General features: G+C 41.5%; 1 protein-coding gene across 1 annotated transcript in view; it reads right to left on the reverse strand.

The window, feature by feature from the left end:
* The window catches only part of SUSD1 (sushi domain containing 1), a gene marked incomplete at its 5' end in the record, with an annotated part of 113,328 nt that overhangs the window by 20,447 nt on the left and 74,436 nt on the right, over positions 1 to 18,445 (reverse strand). Inside the window, 2 exons of the mRNA XM_079706884.1 lie at positions 8,841 to 9,027; positions 10,192 to 10,283. Of these exons, the coding sequence (XP_079563010.1) occupies positions 8,841 to 9,027; positions 10,192 to 10,283 (279 nt within the window). The remainder of the gene's footprint in view (positions 1 to 8,840; positions 9,028 to 10,191; positions 10,284 to 18,445) is intronic.

Genomic DNA, 18,445 nt, shown 5'->3' on the forward strand with positions numbered 1-18,445 from the left:
AGGCAGTTAGAAATGCGGGTCTAGAGCTTAGGAGCAAACTGTGATCGTGATATGGAGTCAGTCATCAATAGAAGAGGCTATGGCTGCCCATGGGGGAAGGTAGAAATGCATCTGAGAAGAGGCGAGAGCCTAAGGCGACCACCGGGGAACCCAGGCATCTAAGACCAGGTGGATGAGTGAGAGTCCCCTATAGCTCTTATTAAACAGTGCTAAGTCTAGAATTTCTTCCAAGGTCACCCCGATACGCCACACAAATTAGGTTTTCCATAAATCCGTGGGTTTGTTAGGGAACAATCCCCCACCTACAGTTAAGACCTCACGCTACAGTGTTGAAGGTCTATGCTGTTTCCAAGAGGTGTCCAGTAAGAGATTCCATAACTGACACTCCTGAGGAAGACAACGGCCAGCTTCCTGCAGCGGTAATGGGGAGAGGGGAAAATGCAGTTTAAAAAGCCCCCACCAGGTTCCCCAGGGAAATGTGAGCATTTGAGTACAGTAAGTCCCCTGCGTACAAACGAGTTCCGTTCCAAGAGTGATTCTGTTAAGTCCAATTTGTTCGTAAGTCCAATAAAGTTAGCCTAGGTACCCAACTAACACAATCGGCTATATAGTACTGTACTGTAATAGGTTTATAATACTTTTCACACAAATAATACATAAAAAACAAACAAACCAAAAACAAAGAAAACATTTTTAATCTTACAGTACAGTACCTTGAAAGGTACAGTAGTACAGTACAACAGCTGGCATACAGGGGCTGGCATCGAGTGAACAGGCAAGAAGAGTTACTGACTGGAGGAGGGAGAGGAGGTGGGAGATGGTAGAGCTGAAGGATCGTCAGCAACAGGAGATGGAGGGCAAGCTGCAGTTTCACTCAGGCCTGACGTTGATGGCACAGGTTCTGGTTCCTTGCTGGATTCAATTCTATCTACCCTCTTGAAAATACGATCCAGTGATATCTGGGTAGTAGCTCTTTTTTTTCATCATAGATGACATGGTAGCACTGGACTGCATCCTGAACAGCTGTTGCAACCTTCGTGTACCATTCTATGTGCAGGTGCTGTGCCTCAAAAACTAACAGTGCCTCCTCACACAAAGGAAATCCCCTGGCCATTTCCTGTGTTGTGAATCTCTTCAGTTCTTCAGTTACTTCTTCTTCCTCTTGTCTCTCTTCATCCTTTCTCTGGGCCTCCAATTCCTGGCGCTTCTTAGCAGTACCAGCTACATCACCGTGGCTTTTACACTTGCTTCTGGTCATCCTGGGCTTGAAATAAAGATACCGTACTACTGTATTCTATACAGTTCTGTACAGTAAAGTACGCAAAAGCACAACCACTTGTAGAGGATGCACACATGTGACAATGTATGCCAGACACGTGAACTAACGTACATGATTGGACATGCGAATGCACGTTCTCATCCTTGAAAGCTCACAACTTGAAGGTTCATATGTAGGGGATTTACTGTATCTCTGCACTCAGCCCTTCAGGCTATCAATGAAATGCCCTTTCATTCATGATGTTTTGTCCTCACAGTAAAGTAAGTGGTTTTTATCACACATTTCCTGTTTTCAGCCCAGAGGGAGATTAACTGTTTACTCTTTTCTGTGTGAGAACTCTCCTTAAGCTCACGTTATTCCTCTGTTTGCTCTTCTCTGAGATTAATAATTCTAGGTCCTCTAATCTCTTGGCTAACCTTTTAAAACCACCAGCTTTCTCACCCACCCCAGGAACAGCAGAACAAAGTGCTCGCCCAGCTTGGAGAAGGAGGGCCCACAGCAGGGGCAGGAAGGCCATCGCCTGCTTGTTCTGTACCACGCTGCCCCTTGTCAGTCCCAGCATCGTTGTTGCCATTCTAAATGTGCCACTACCATGCAGTTGATTCCATCAACACGTGACTTCTAGACTGCTTTCTGCTCTGCCTGCTCGAGGCCTTCCCCACCTTAAAAACAGTCTGCCTTTTCTCTCGAATGTGAAAGCCTGGATTTCATCAGGCTGGTTCTTCGCCACATTTTTGAGTTTAAATAACCTTAACTTCCAGCCATATTTTCCAAGGTGCTGCTTCCCATCCCCCAACCTGCGGTCTATGGCAGACCTGCTCTCCTTTCCATCGGCTTCATTACTGATTTAAACCAAATCAGACCCAAGGCAAGAAATGGGTCGTGTCTAGGCTGGAGTTCTTTCACCCTGAGTATGTGAGATGAGGGGACATACTCATTACTACCCCTAGGCGTCAACAGTATCCATTCTCTACTAGAAGCAAGTGACAAAGGAAATTATGGAGGCTACCATCTGAGAAAACTTTGAAGAGTCAGGAAAAAAGCAATGAAGCAGGACTTGTCCTACAAAATATTAAATATATTATAAATTTACAATAACTGAAATAGGAAGGTACAAGCACAGGACAGGCAAAGCAATGGAAGAAGCTAGACAATCGAGAAAGAGACCGAAATAAATAAATGAGAATATAGTGTGTGGCCTGGACAGTCATTCCAAAGGTGATGGGGAAACTTGGCTTATCATCTGGGGGAAAAAAATTACCATGTAAATTTAGCCTTATACACGCATCTAAACAAATTCCAAATGGGTCTAAACTTCAATGTGAAAAGCAAAACCATTAAGAAGCATTTGAAAATAGTAGAGAATAAAAATTATTGATCTGATTTTCAGGGTGGGGAAGGCTTTTCTTGGCATGACCAGAGGCAGAAACTATAAAAGAATCAATAGAATTGATTACATGAAAACTTAAAATGTCTAAATGTCAAAAAGAATATTGACAAGAAAATTAAAGAGTAAATAACCTGGGGGTGTAATATGTATAACAAAAGATTAAAACCATTTATGTAGGCAAGCTATTAAAATCAATGAGAGGAAGGAGGTAACAGAAGTGCAAATGTGTTAAAATTCCTCTAAAACCCATTAAAATGAACCAAAAAAAAAAAAGTAAAAGAAAATTTTATCTGCACCAAATCTAAACAAAGGTCGCAACCTTATGCTATAAACTTCAAGTAAATGCAAGGAACTAATACATATAAATAAATATATAAAAATAAAGACACCCAATGGTTCTTTTCTAATCCTCAGCATCTCCCCAACTGGACCACAGCCCCCACTCAAGGCATGATAAATTGAAATTGATGGCAATAGAGCAAATGGAGCTTACACCATAAGTCATCAGATATCGCAAGGTGAGCTGCATCTTCCCCATCAATAAGGTTATGAGACTTGGCTTCCCAGGAAGAAGGAACAATTTTCTTTTTATCTTTATCTCCCCTTCAGCACTTGGCACTGGTCTTTGTACATAACCAATCAATAGGTATTCACTGAATTAAATTGTTAAGTTGCAGTATACCCTTCCCCCACTTCTATAACACAGAGAAACACTGTTTTTTAGGCTTCTGATATAAAGAAACTTTCCCATCCATATTTTGTAAAAAGCTAGCATTAATATAGGAACATAACAATCCAGCCCATTTTCCTCTGTGGTGTACCATCTTGTCTCAGTGGGGCCTCAGCAGGGATGCAGATGTTTTCAGTGAGAAGAGTGGGGAGATATCCATCCCCATATAGCCATTTCCTTGAGAGGCTAGGTTTTGATTTGAAGCTGGAAAGTAGTTGAGAGATTTCTGGGCATGAGAGGAACAGGTGGCCCATGGAGGTATGGAAGGACATGTGTGCCTCCCTCCTGGCCTGACCTAACATTAGGTCCTCAGATGTCAAAGAACCTGTGTCCGTGAAAGACTTAGAGAGAGCTTGGAGGAAGAAAAACAGTTGGGATGAAGGCCAGCTCCTCTCCTAACCTCCGGGGCAGTTCCTACCCAGGGGAAACAGCAGGAATAAGTGTGGTACCCTGGAACCAGCCTGAGAAGACAAGGTCTTCACTGAGGACACAGGAGTGCACAGTCCTTGGATGGTTTGTGGAAGAGAAGCTCACAGCAGAAGAACATCAAGACACCTGGTCCTGCATGGTCCTTCCTAAGGACACTTAACAGTAAGAGAGGAGGGGTCAGAGGAGGGGGCAGTGGTCCCCAGCCCTGTAGGAGGAATTACAGCTACCCTGACTGGACCTCTCTGTTAGAGGGATAGCCTGAGAACGCTTGGGACATACCTGTGTTTTCAGTGGCTTTCCTGAACATCTGAAAAAGTACATTGTTTTTCTTATTACGAATGCAGGTAGAGATGGGAAAGTTCCCGTGTACGTTGCCAGCCTTGGTGTTGAAGGTGGACTTGGGAAGGAATGATTTCCTTTACATATTCGTTTCCCTTTTCTCTTCCAGCATTCTTGGTTCCGTAATAAACATTCAACCTCAAATGATCACCACATCGCGTGGAACAAGTTGTTTTCTCTTTACATTCCTGCAGGCACTTGCTTTCTCTCTCTCTCTCTCTTTCTCTCCCTCCCCCCACTTTCCCCTCTCTGGTTCTCTCCCTCTCTCTATGAGAAGAAAATTTTGCCTACAAGCTTTTTGACTTGGCTAGAAAGTAGCATAGCCAGTGTGGGGCAGCTCTTCTGACCCTTTGGGTTTACATCAAGGATGAAAGTTTGTTCTTACATAAGGGTGTATAAATGGTGGCACTATTCTGATGAATTCCCATCAATGGGCTGCTGCGGAAGCACGTGGGCCATGAGTCAGAAGCACTGTGATAGCCCTCCATCTCACCACCTTTCTCACCAGCACCCTCTTCCATTGCCACTACAACACTTGCCTCTGTCCTTCAACATTCCAAAAGCTTTCACTCTCCTCTGAGGTCAGCAATATATTTAAAGTGCTCGTTTTCATCCTGTTCCCATCCGTAAGATTTAGCTTAATGTAAGACACTCAGAAGGGAAATTCCATTCACTTTTCTTCTGGGAAATCAGCTGCTGCGTATTCCACGTCCAAACCCCTTGCCTCACATTTCTGGTAAAATTCAAAAGTTCACAATTTTGCTGAAACAAAGCCACATCTTAGGCAAACAGGCATACCTCTTCACATCAGTATATGGTTCCCTTATTAAAGAGAGGGCTTGGGGTTTGTTCTTATTTTATTTGTTTAGTTACTCTTTCATAAGATCTTAACAGCGTGAATTTTCACACTTTTTAAAAATTGCTAATGCTTTAAAGTAGAGTGAAAAATATGCAGTCATGGTTTCAATGAACTTAAACAGCTCAACAGTGTCCCCTGGTGGCCATGAACACAGACACAGGGTGCTTGAGCTACAGGGTAATATTTAGCGTACAAAACAAGGTAGAAGGGTTTCCCTGGTGGCGCAGTGGTTGAGAGTCCGTCTGCCGATGCAGGGGACATGGATTCGTGCCCCGGTCCGGGAAGATCCCACATGCCGCTGAGCGGCTGGGCCCATGAGCTATGGCCGCTGAGCCTGTGCGTCCGGAGTGTGCTCCGCAATGGGAGAGGCCACAACAGTGAGAGGCCCGCGTACCACAAAAACAAAACAAAAACAAGGTAGAAGTAAGTGTCTCATCAAGATGAAACACCCTCTCCCCAGCTCAAAAAATATGAACTGCTAATGTGAATCGGCAATGCAAACCATCAAAACATGAGAAGGACCAAAGAGTAGGAGACTGAATAGCTATCCATTTTGATAAATCACCATGGGAAAAAATGCCCAAATTGAACATCTCTTTCCAGCCCCAAAGTTGGTGAATTCGTTTTGGTCTAAAGCCTTTATTAACTAACCAGGCATTTCTTCAATGCCAATACCACCTGCTGGCCATTTGGGGGTTAGCCCTCGTATGCATTCATTACAAAAATATTCTTTTGTTGTGCTATCATTGTCCTTATGTGTGCTCACACTGTCCTTATGTGTTGGGGATTCAATGTAGAACACACAGACAAAAGTCTCTGTCTTCAAAGAGTTCCTATTTTAGTAGGGGAAAAGAAAATAAACAAGTAAATTTTAAAATACGAGTCCTGAAAATGAGTTCTATGAAGAAATTCAAGCAGAGGAAATGGATAGAGTGATGGGGTGGCAATGGGAGATGATTTTTGAAAGGATGGGCAGGGAGAGGCTCTCTAGGTAACGGCACTTGAGCAGAAACCTGAGTGATTATAAAGAAGCCATGTGGAGAGAGTGCCCCACGAAGATTAACCAGCAAATGGAAAGACCTGGATGCAAGAACAAGTTTGACCCGTTTGAGAAATAACAAGGAAGGATGCTGCTGCTTAGTGAGAAGGAGAGAGGGCAGAGGGAGATGAGGTCAATGAGGTAGGCAGGGGCCAGACTCCATGTTCCATGGTAAGGAACGTGGATTCCGTTAGAACGCTAATGCAAACTCATAGGACCGTTTTGAGCTGGGGATGACATGTTCTTATATGCATTTTTAAATTAATTTTTATTGGAGTAGAGTTGATTTATAATGTTGTGTTAGTTTCAGGTGTACAGCAAAGTGAATCAGTTATACATATATATACATCCACTCTTTTTTAGATTCTTTTCCCATATAGGTCATTAGAGTATTGAGTAGAGCTCCCTGTGCTATACAGTAGGTCCTTATTAGTTATCTATTTTATATATAGTAGTGTGTATATGTCAATCCCAATCTCCCAATTTATCCCTCCCTTCGTTTTCCCCTGGTAACCATGAGTTTGTTTTTTACATCTGTGACTCTGTTTTGTTAATAAGTGCATTTGTACCATTTTTTTAGATTCCTCATATAAGCAATATCATGATATTTGACTTTCTCTGTCTGACTTACTTCATTCAATATGACACTTTGAGTGATTTTTTAAAGTTATGGTGAAGATTAAGACTTAGGGCAGCAGGTGATAGGCAACTGTGAAAACAGGGAGAAGAGTTAGAATGCTATTGCAGGAGTCCAAGCAAGAAGTTGCTGGCTTGGATTAGGTTGCTAGTGGTAAAGGCAAAGGTGGGGAGAAGTGGTTGGATTCAGAACGTTTATTTCAGAAACAAGCCAGCTTGTTGATGGACTAGAAATGGTGGGAGAGGTAGAATCAATTATGATTCCTTTCTGGCCTGAGCAGTTGGTGAATAGGAATGCCAATAACTGAGATAGAGAAGCCTGGGTGGAAATGGATTTGGGGGTGAGGGAAGAGGTGAGAAATCAAAAGTTCTACTGGGTTTGCCTATTAGATGTTCAATAGGATATGTTTAGGACACAGGTGGATACATGAGTCTGGAGCTCAGAGGAGAGATTGGGACTAGGATACATATTTGGGAATGCTCAGCACATAGGTAATGTCTGACTGGTAGAGATCACCTAGGCAGAAAGAGTAAATAACGAAGAAAACGGAATAGAAGACGGCGAGGGGAGGGGCATCAATAAAAGTATTCGGTTGGCCAAAAAGGTCATTTGGGTTCTTTGGAAGCTCTTATGGCAAAACCCGAACGATATTTTTGGCCAACCCAATAGATGGACCTAGTGAAAAAAAAACTGAGAAGGAACAGCCAGCAAGGTAGAAGGATCCAAAAGCCAAGAGAAAAGGTGTTTCAAGGATGGAATGCCAAATGCTGTAGAGAAAATCATATAAGAACAAAATTGGGCAGTGGGTTTTGCAAGATGGAGACACTTCCAGTAAAGCATTGAGGACAAATGCCTCTGGACTGGAACCAGTTAAAGAAAGAAGAGGAGGTAATGATGTGGAGCCTACACAACATTCTTTCAAGGAGTTTTGCTGTAAAGAGGGGCTGAGAGAAGGCAGAGTAGCTGGAGGGAATATGGGATCAAAAGAAGTGTGTTTATCTTTTCTGTTTTCATTTAAAAATGAGATATTACAACATGCTTGTGCAGTGTTGGGACTAATTCTTTTCTTTTTTTTTTTTGCAGTACGCGGGCCTCTCACTGTTGTGGCCTCTCCCGTTGCGGAGCACAGGCTCTGGACGCGCAGGCTCAGCGGCCATGGCTCACGGGCCCAGCCACTCCGCGGCATGTGGGATCCTCCCAGACCAGGGCATGAACCCGTGTCCCCTGCATCGGCAGGTGGACTCTCTACCACTGTGCCACCAGGGAAGCCCGGGACTAATTCTTTACTGGAGGGAATTGAGGATGAGGCAAGAAGGGATGACGGGTTTAGGGAGGATTCGCCTTAGGAGTGGGGACAAGAGAGAAGATAAAATATAGGTTCTGCATGAAGGCAACAATGGGAGATTTGGGAGTGGAAAGTCCTCACCTGATTCCTTTTTTAAAAAAATTTTATTTATTGATTGATTGATTTTTATTTATTTTTATACAGCAGGTTCTTATTAGTTATCTATTTTATACATATTAGTGTATATATGTCAATCTCAGTCTCCCAATTCATCCCACCACCACCCCCTCACCTGATTACTTCTAATTCCTCAGTGAAATAAGAAACAAGAAGCTAATAGTCGGAATATTAGCTCAGAGTGTGTGTGTTGGGGGATGGAGTGAGCATCACAGATTTGAGGAGACATGAGAAAATGAGTGGAGAGTGATTTTCTAGGGGACTAGAGTGGGACTCCCAGTCATTTTTCCCTGAGAGTAACCTACTCTTAAGGTACTTGTAACAGAATAACAATTAAATATGTTACTGAGAAAGAAAGAGTAATAGGAAAAATTCTTTTTAAGTATGAAATATTTTAAATATTTCAAATATCCAGAAGGAATTTAACCAACACTCAGGTACACACTACCCAGATTTCTTCAATGTTCCTATTTTGTTTCAGGTAACTTTTTAAGAAATAAAACATTGCAGTTCACGCTGCAGTCCCCTTAGTTCCCCTCTCCAGTTTCACATCCTTCTTCCTCTTTCTCTTAAAGTGCATTATGTAAAGATAGAAAGTAATAGTGTGCCTCTTTATTTGAGCCTATACAGCTCTGCGGTGACTTCCTTCATCCAAATGCTGTTATTCAAGATTTACCTGTTATCTGCGTTGTCAGGGAGATGACCGCAGGAAGTTCAGAAGACAAAGCCTGGATGCTGACACTGTAGTTGGTACCTGGCCTCAGGTCCAAACACGTCTCAGGAGCCTGGCTGCTGGCAGTGATATTAAAGACCATTTCCTGGGCAAATTCCTTCTGATACCATCTCTGGCCCCAAATGTGGAACTAAAACATAGAAAAGTTCACCAGATGAATTGCTAGCTTGAAAGGCTCTGAATGCCTGGATATCTACCCTTTCTCTCACACTCTGTTACTCTTGATTCTAAAGTTCCTTCAGAAAGTGAAATACAGCAGAAAGCAAATATTAGAGTTTTAATACCATAAATATTGTAATTACAATATTATCAGTATCATAAACATATTTTTAAATCAAAATGCACAAAAACTCGAGGCCCCAACACCGACAACTCTCCCTTTCTTGTTCTCACACATATAACGGCACATGCCCAATGTGAAAGTCTGTTGGCTAAACCACAGGAGCAAAACCAAAGAACAATTTCCTAGAAAGAAAATTAAGAATCTGAACTAAGGCTTCTCCCAGAACGTGCATTAGGATAGGGGTCTCCAACCCCCAGACCGCAGACTGGTACCAGTCCACAGCCTGTTAGGAACCAGGCCACACAGCATGAGGGGAGTGGTGGACGGAGTGAAGCTTTGTCTGCCGCTCCCCATCGCTTGCATTACCGCCTGACCCATCACCCCGCCCCCTGGCGGTAGAAAAATTGTCTTCCATGAAACTGGTCCCTGGTGCCGAAAAGATTGGGGACTGCTGCATTAGGGTAATCCTAGTCGGTTTGGTAAAACCTGGGAAGAGTTTTTCTCCTCTGCCCGCCCCCTTCTGACATTCCTACACTTTACTCTAACATACCAGCACCTGGGCCAATAGATGCACTTTTCTTCCTACTTAATTGCTCCTAGTAGCAGCTCATCCCATGGTCTTTACCTTTCTTACTCACAACCATATCTAGCTTTAGAAGTTCCCCTTGACTCTCCAGGCAACACATTCAGACCCCGATCAGAGGCACTGGTGTGGAGAGACACACACTTGCAAAAGCCACTGGCTTCCTTCCATGACACTGCCTGAACATCAGCTCTGCATCAGGCTATGTTGCACAAAGAATCTCTCATGATTTTCTCATCAATCTCCAAGGTCTCTGTCTTCAAATATGCAGCAGAAGTTCCCACTTTCTTGTTTCTTACTGCAATTGTCACTATAAATCTTCCACTGATAATGGCAGCTATATACATAGTTTTTTTGGTTTGTTGATATTTTTTGAACCTCCCACACAAGACAAACACCTATAAACAAAGTAACTTTCAGTAACTTACTAAATACATCTCCTCTATATCAGCTGTCTTCATACTTCTCCATCTCAAGCAGGTTTCATTAAATATTGAAATGTTACTGATGGTCTGCTTTACTGCAAGGGGAAAAGAATGAGAAATCAACTTACACCTTATACCAAAATACTACCTTTTAATTGAACAATATTCCAAGGATAAGCATTTACAGAGGATGACTTCAGCAGTATTTTAATTTAGAAATCAGTGGTAGCAGTCCAAGAAACACCATTTTTATATTTATATAAACACAGTCCTGATGAAAGATTTAAGATCAAAAGATACCCAGTCAGAGAATCCTTCCTAAAAAATTATTTAAGTCGATCCACTGCAAATTCCCTCGGTTTAGTAAGCTAAAACAGCAACTCATTGTCCTGGCCTTGGACAACCTCATTTAGACAAACAACCATCAGTTTGAAATTCTGAGCTGAGAGTAACGTTTCGGCAGAGAACTGAGAATTACTCCTTGAGGAAATGAAAAAGACTACCTCAAGCAGTCAGGCTTTTCATGATGAAAAGGGGGGAGTGGTCCCTCTCGGTTTGGTCTTCCTCATCTCTTATGATCAAAGAAGCATTCAGTGGTCTCTGCTCAATTTCATGGTAATGAATCCAAAAGACAGTTCAGTACTGTACCATATAATACAGAGGCACATCCCCCAAGCTTTTTTTTTTTTTTTTTTTTTTTGTGGTACGCGGGCCTCTCACTGCTGTGGCCTCACCCGCTGTGGAGCACAGGCTCAGGACGTGCAGGCTCAGCGGCCATGGCTCACAGGCCCAGCCACTCCACGGCACGTGGGATCTTCCCAGACCGGGGCACGAACCCGTGTCCCCTGCATTGGCAGGCGGACTCCCAACCACTGCACCACCAGGGAAGCCCCCCCCCAAGCTTTTTAAAATAAAGACTAGTTATTCAAACAACACTGTAATTCAACTCTACTTCAATTAAAAAAAAATTTTTTTTAAAGACTTGTTATTCAAAACTCTGGTATCAAAGGTTATTTCCTTCAATGATGATCCCTGTCCTTAAACTGAAAATAATACATCAGACTTGCTAAGAAGTTTCATAGGAACACTGTGATGATTAATAAATGATAAAGAACTCCCAAAGCACGTGAAAAAAAAAGAAAATCTCACAGGAGCCAAACCTTTATTGTGTAAGCCCCTGGACCAACAGGCTCCTATGAATGAAGCCTAGTTGATCGATGTGACCCCTCTTTATGGATGGGACAGCTTTGCCCAGAGAAAACCTGTTCCACAGGTCACAAGCTATTCTTCAAATGCTGTAAGACAGAGTAAGGGATAAAGTATGGATGATTCAGGATAAAGCAACCTTTAAGGAAGGTAAGGAAGATGGTTTTAGAGATAAGTAGTAGTGGCCCAAGGAAACTCACATTTATGAAACTTTCAAAAAGCATATAACTTCAGTAGTATTTAAACAGTTCCAGATACAAAAAGGTAGAAAATTTCCCAATTCACTCAGTATGACTGGATAATCCACAATGTCCAACGTGTACAAGGACAGCACAACAAATTACTAAACACACTATGCCAAATTCACTTATTAATATAAATACAAAAATAAAATATTAACAAATAGAAGTCAGCAGTACATTCAAAGAACAATACAGTATAAACAAGGGAGATTTACTCCAGGAATACAGAGATGATCATTACTAGGAAAGCTATTAATAGATTGAAAGAGAAAAACCATATGGTCACTTTTATAAGCATAATGGTTAATACATCTAATGCACATTCCTGCCTAAAAATCTTAGCAAACTAGGATTTAATTTGATAAAAACTCCTTGATTTAAAAGAATGTTTATTAGAAACCACCACACTCAGTGGTAAAACAATTTCTAATAAAGTTAAGAACAATCCAAGGATGCATGGTTTCACAGCTATTATTTAGCATTAGTCAGGAGATTCTAGACAATGCAGAATGAGGCAAGGAAAAAAATGAGCTATAAATACCAGAAAGAAAGGGAACAAATTATGCAACTGACAGTAAATTTAAAAAAAAAAAACTGAAAAACAAATATGCAATTGTTTGAAAATGACAGAAAAATAATAGAAGTTTGGCAAAATGCACCCAAAGACAAGAACATAGAAAAACTAATCGTTTTCTACATATCTGTAAGCACAAGTATGGTAGGCTGAATAATGGTCCCTTCAAAGATGTTCACATCCTAGTCCCTGGAATCTGTAACCATGTTACCTTACATGGCATAAAGACTTTGCAAATGTAATTACAATAGGGAGATTATCCTGGATTATCCAGATGGGCCCAATGCAGTAACAAGGGTCTTTAAAAGAGGGAGACAAGAAAATCAGGGCCAGAGAGAACTTAAGGTTGAACTGATGAGCTTTAAAGATGGAGGATGAGGCCAAAAGCCAAGGAATGTAGGCAGGGGCTAGAAACTGGAAAGAGCAAGGAAATAGATCCTCCCTTTGAGACCCCACAATGAACACAGGCCTGCTGACACAAATAAACTAAAACCACAAATAAAATATAATAGAAAAATTAAAAAACTTCTATTCACAAGAGAAGAAACCATGAACAAACTTCAGATACCTAGCAATAAATGTAACTAGAAATGTCCAAGACTTACAAGACGATTTTTTCCCCCAGAAGGACATAAAATAAAACAATAAAGAGAAAATGCCACATCCTTGAATGGAAAGATTGAAACGTGAAAAGATATCAATCCTCCACCAATTAACCTGTAAGTGGAATATACTTCCAATGGTGATTCCAATGGACTTTCTTGGAACGTGATAAGTTTACACATTATTCAGTGAATAGAAAGTTCTCACCGTGTGCCAGGCATGCTTTGGGGCTAAGGATAAAGTGGTGAGAAAACAAAGTCCCTGCACCTAGTGGAATTCATTCTAGTGAGAAAGGCAGAAAATAAACAAGTGAAAAAATAAATTTTAAAAATATAGGGCTTCCCTGGTGGCACAGTGGTTAAGAATCCGCCTGCAAATGCAGGGGACATGGGTTAGATCCCTGGTCCAGGAAGATCCAACATATGCCGTGGAGCAACTAAGCCCATGCACCACAACTACTGAGCCTGTGCTCTAGAGCCCACGAGCCACAACTACTGAAGCCCATGTGCCACAACTACTGAAACCCATGCACTGCAATAAGAGAAGACAGCGCAATGAGAAGCCCATGCACTGAAACAAAGAGTAGCCCTGCTCGCTGCAACTAGAGAAAGCCCACGCACAGCAATGAAGATGCAACGTGGCCAAAAATAAACAAATAAAATAAATAAATTTATTTTTTAAGTATATATATATATATATGTATAAAATTTTGTGCACTGGTAAAGACTATGAAAAGCATCATACAAGAATAGAAAGGATGGTTATGGAAGGTCCGCTGTGGAGGTGATATGTGAGCAGAGACCTGAAGGATGAGTGAGTGAGCATCAAGAGTGGAGGAAGAGGGGTCAGACAGAGGGGGCTCCAAGGTCAAAACCCCACATGCAGGAATCAGCTTGGCATGCTCAATGAACAAAAACACAATTACTGCTAAATTTTGGGGGGAAGATTAATGAGAATAACAAGAAAAAAGTTAAAATAAAAATATTGAAACAGGACATAACCAGGTTTCAGTAACTATTATAAAGTTATGACAGTATTTCTCAACCTTTTTTCATTATAGCCCTACATGGAGCCTTTTTAAACATCTTTTCCCCTAATCTCTCACACTTTATAAAATTTTAACACCACAGGTTTGTATATGTTTCTTATTTACTAGATGTTTATCTATGATTCATATATATATATATATATATATTTTGTTTGTTTTGTTTTTTAGTGTTAATTTCCTGGGTTTTGTTTTGCTTTGTTTTGTTTTTTTTGGCTGTGTTGGGTCTTCGTCGCTGTGCCCAGGCTTGTGCCCAAACAAGCCTTTGGAATATAAAGAAAACACCTTGAGTTAGAAATTCGAAAATAAGAACAGAATGAACAAAAAGCAGGAAGGAAATGAAACACAAGTGACTGAATTCAGGAAAAAAGCAAAGGAAAAGACAAAATCACATTAGAAATAAAGACTAAATTTCATGGTGCCCAAAGAAGGATAGATTAGAATATAAATGTATTGAAAAAATACAAGAAAACCACCAAAAAGAATAAAAATGAGATTAAAAAGGAAGTAAAAAGGATAAAAAATAAAGTGGTTGACATGGAATATAGGCGAAGATCCAACATATGTATAATTAAAGTCTCTAAAGAAGAAAAACATGGAAACAGAATAAATATTTAAAACTATAATCCAAGATAGCCTTACAAAAATAAAAAGACCTGAATATAAATACTGGAAGGATTCACCAGATACCTGAGAAAACTCACCCAGAACAATCAGCCCTAAGATTTAGCTAAGTAAAACTATTAGACTTCAAAGATAAAGAAAAACTCCTCAGCATCTCCACTCAAAGAAATAAACAATTAAGATCCAAAGGCAAAAGAATTAGGCTGCATCAGACTTCTCAAAAGCTACATAAAAAAGCAACAAAAGAAGTTATTTTAAGGAAATTCAAACAAAGAAAGTGTAAATCAAGATTTTTATATCCAACTATTCTATCTTTCAAGTATCAAGACCATAGAGAAACAGTTTTAAACATCTAAGAACTCAGGGAATACTGTACTCTTAAGGAATCTACTAGAAAATGAGCTTCATCCAAGAGGTAACTGAAGAAACTTCAGTAAAAAGACTGATGGTGAGCATCTGATATATTAAACTGTAAATCTAAGACTAAAATAAAGGTGGGGCAAGATGGAAGGATAAAATATAAACAGTATATGTTCTGATAAAGTAGAAATAAGGCAACTGAAAAATTGAGAGGAGAAGGAATAAAGAAAAAGGGAAATAGAATAGACTAGTTTGAATGTTATATAGGCAATACATGGAAGTTACAGTATGCCATTTAAAAACTTATAAACCAGGAGAAGACCTTCAAGATGGCAGAGGAGTAAGACGTGGAGATCACCTTCCTCCCCATAAATACATCAAATATACATCTACATGTGGAACAACTCCTTCAGAACACCTACTGAATGCTGGCAGAAGACCTCAGACTTCCCAAAAGGCAAGAAAATCCCCACATACCTGGGTAGGGCAAAAGAAAAAATACAGACAAAAGAATAGGGATGGGACCCCTACCTCTGGGAAGGAACTGTGAAGGAGGAAACGTTTCCGCACACTAGGGAGCGCCTTCACTGGTGGGGATGGGGCATGGGGGGAGGGAAGCTTTGGAGCCACGGAGGGGAGCGCAGCAACAGGGGCGCAGAGGGCAAAGTGGAGAGATTCCCGCACAGAGGATCGGTGCCAACCAGCACTCACCAGCCCAAGAGGCTTGTCTGCTCACCTGCCAGGGCAGGTGGGGGCTGGGAGCTGAGGCTCAGGCTTCGGAGGTCGGACCCCAGGGAGAGGACTGGGGCTGGCTGCATGAACACAGCCTGAAGGGAGCTAGTGCATCACAGATAGCCAGGAGGGAGTCTGGGAAAAAGATTAGACCTGCCAGAGTGGCAAGAGACCATTGTTTCGGGGTGTGCGAAGAGAAGGGATTCCTTCCCAGAGTGCCCAAAGAAGGCAGAGCACCACCTAAACAAGCTCCAGGGACAGGCATGAGCCACAGACATCAGCTCGGACCCCAGAGATGGGCATGAACTGTTAAGGCTGCTGCTGCTGCCACCAAGAATCCTGAGTGCAAGTGCAGGTCACTACCCACCCCACCCCCCCGGGATCCTGTGCAGCATGCCACTGCCAGGGTCTCATAACCCAGGGACAATTTCCCCGGGAGAACACACGGCATGCCTCAGGCTGTTGCAACATCACGCCGGCCTCTGCCACCTCAGGCTCGCCCCGCATTCCAATTATGACTACCATACCCCTCCCTCCCCCTGGCCTGAGTGAGCAAGAGAGACTTAATCAGCTGCTGTTTTAACACCCTCCTGTCTGGGTGGGTAACAGACTCCTGAGGGTGGCCTACATGCAGAGGCGGGGCCACAACTAAAGCTGAACCCCAGGAGCTGTGCGAACAAAGAAGAGAAAGGGAAATCTCTCCCAGCAGCCTCAGGAGCAGCAGATTAAATCCCCACAATCAACTTGATAAAACCTGCATCTGAAAAATACCTGAATAGACAATGAATGTTCCCAAAATTGAGGTGGTGGACTTTGGGAGCAACTGTAGACTTGGGGTTTGCTTTCTGCATCTAATTTGTTTCTGGTTTTATGTTTATCTTAGTTTAGTATTTAGTACTTATTGATGGATTTGTTTATTGGTTTGGTTGCTCTCTTCCTTTTATATATATATATATATATATATATATATATATATATTTCATCCTTTTTCTCTTTTTCTGAGTGTGTATGTGTATGCTTCTTTGTGTGATTTTGTCTGTATAGCTTTGCTTTTACCATTTGTCCTAGAGTTCTGTCTGTTTGTTTGTTTTTTTCTTCCTTTTCCTCTGAGCCATGGGGCTGGCAGGGTCTTGGTGCTCCAGCCAGGTGTCGGGCCTGAGCCTCTGAGGTGGGAGGGCTGAGTCCAGGATATTGGACCACAAGAACCCTCCCCGCCCCATGTACTATCAATCAGCAAGAGCTCTCCCAGAGATCTTCATCTCAGCACTAAGACCCAGCCCCACCCAAAGGCCAGCAAACTCCAGTGCCGGATACCCCATGCCAAACAACTAGCAAGACAGGAACACAACCCCACACATTAGCAGATAGGCTGCCTAAAGTCATACTGAGTTCACAGACATTCCAAAACACACCACCAGATGCAGCCCTGCCCACCAGAAGGACAAGATCCAGCCCCACCCAACAGAACACAGGCACCAGCCCCCTCCACCAGGAAGCCTGAACAAGCCACTGAACCACCCTCACCCATGGGGGCAGACAACAAAAATAACAGGAGCTACAAACCTGCAGCCTGCAAAAAGGAGAACCCAAACACAGTAGGTTAAACAAAATGAGGAAACAGAGGAATATGCAGCCGATGAAGGAGCAAGGTAAAAACCAACCAAATGAAACAAATGAAGAGAAAATAGGCAGCCTACCTGAAAAAGAATTTAGAGTAACGATAGTAAAGATGATCCAAAATCTTGGAAACAGAATGGAGAAAATACAAGAAACGTTTAAAAAGGGCCTAGAAGAACTAAAGAGCAAACAAACAATGATGAACAACAGAGCAAATGAAATTAAAAATACTCTAGAAGGAATGAATAGCAGAATAACTGAGGCAAAAGAATGGATAAGTGACCTGGAAGATAAAATAGTGGAAAAAAACTGCTGCAGAGCAGAATAAAGAAAAAAGAATGAAAAGAATTGAGGAACAGTCTCAGAGACCTCTGGGACAACATTAAACAGACCAACATTCGAATTATAGGGGTCCAAGAAGAAAAAGAGAAAAAGAAAGGGTCTGAGAAAATATTTGAAGAGACTGTAGTTGAAAACTTCCCTAACATGGGAAAGGAAATAGTCAATCAAGTCCAGGAAGTGCAGGAAGTCCCATACAGGATAAATCCAAGGAAAAGCACACCAAGACACAAATTTATCAAAGTATCAAAAATTAAATTCAAAGAAAAAATATTAAAAGCAGCAAGGGCAAAGCAACAAATTATATACAAGGAAAACCCCATAATGTTAACAGCTGATCTTTCAGCAGAAACTCTGTAAGCCAGAAGGGAGTGGCAGGACATATTTAAAGTGATGAGAGGGAAAAACCTACAACCAAGATTACTCTACCCAGCAAGGATCTCATTCAGATTTGATGGAGAAATTAAAACCTTTACAGACAAGCAAAAGTTAAGAGAATTCAGCACCACCAAACCATTTACAACAAATGCTAAAGGAACTTCTCTAGGCAGGAAACACAAGAGAAGGAAAGACCTACAATAACAAACCCAAAACAATTAAGAAAATGTTGGTAGGAACATACATATCAATAATTACCTTAAATGTAAATGGATTAAATGCTGCAACCAAAAGACACAGACTGGCTAAATGGATACTAAAACAAGACCTGTATATATGTTGTTTACAAGAGACCCACTTCAGACCTAGAGACACACACAGACTGAAAGTGAGGGGATGGAAAAAGATATTCTATGCAAATGGAAATCAGAAGAAAGCTGGAGTAGCAATACTCATATCAGACACAATGGACTTTAAAATAAAGACTATTACAAGAGACAAAGAAGGACACTACATAATGATCAAGGGATCAATCCA

This window comes from Hyperoodon ampullatus (assembly GCF_949752795.1).
Source record: "Hyperoodon ampullatus genome assembly, chromosome: 6".
Classification (NCBI taxonomy): domain Eukaryota; kingdom Metazoa; phylum Chordata; class Mammalia; order Artiodactyla; family Ziphiidae; genus Hyperoodon; species Hyperoodon ampullatus.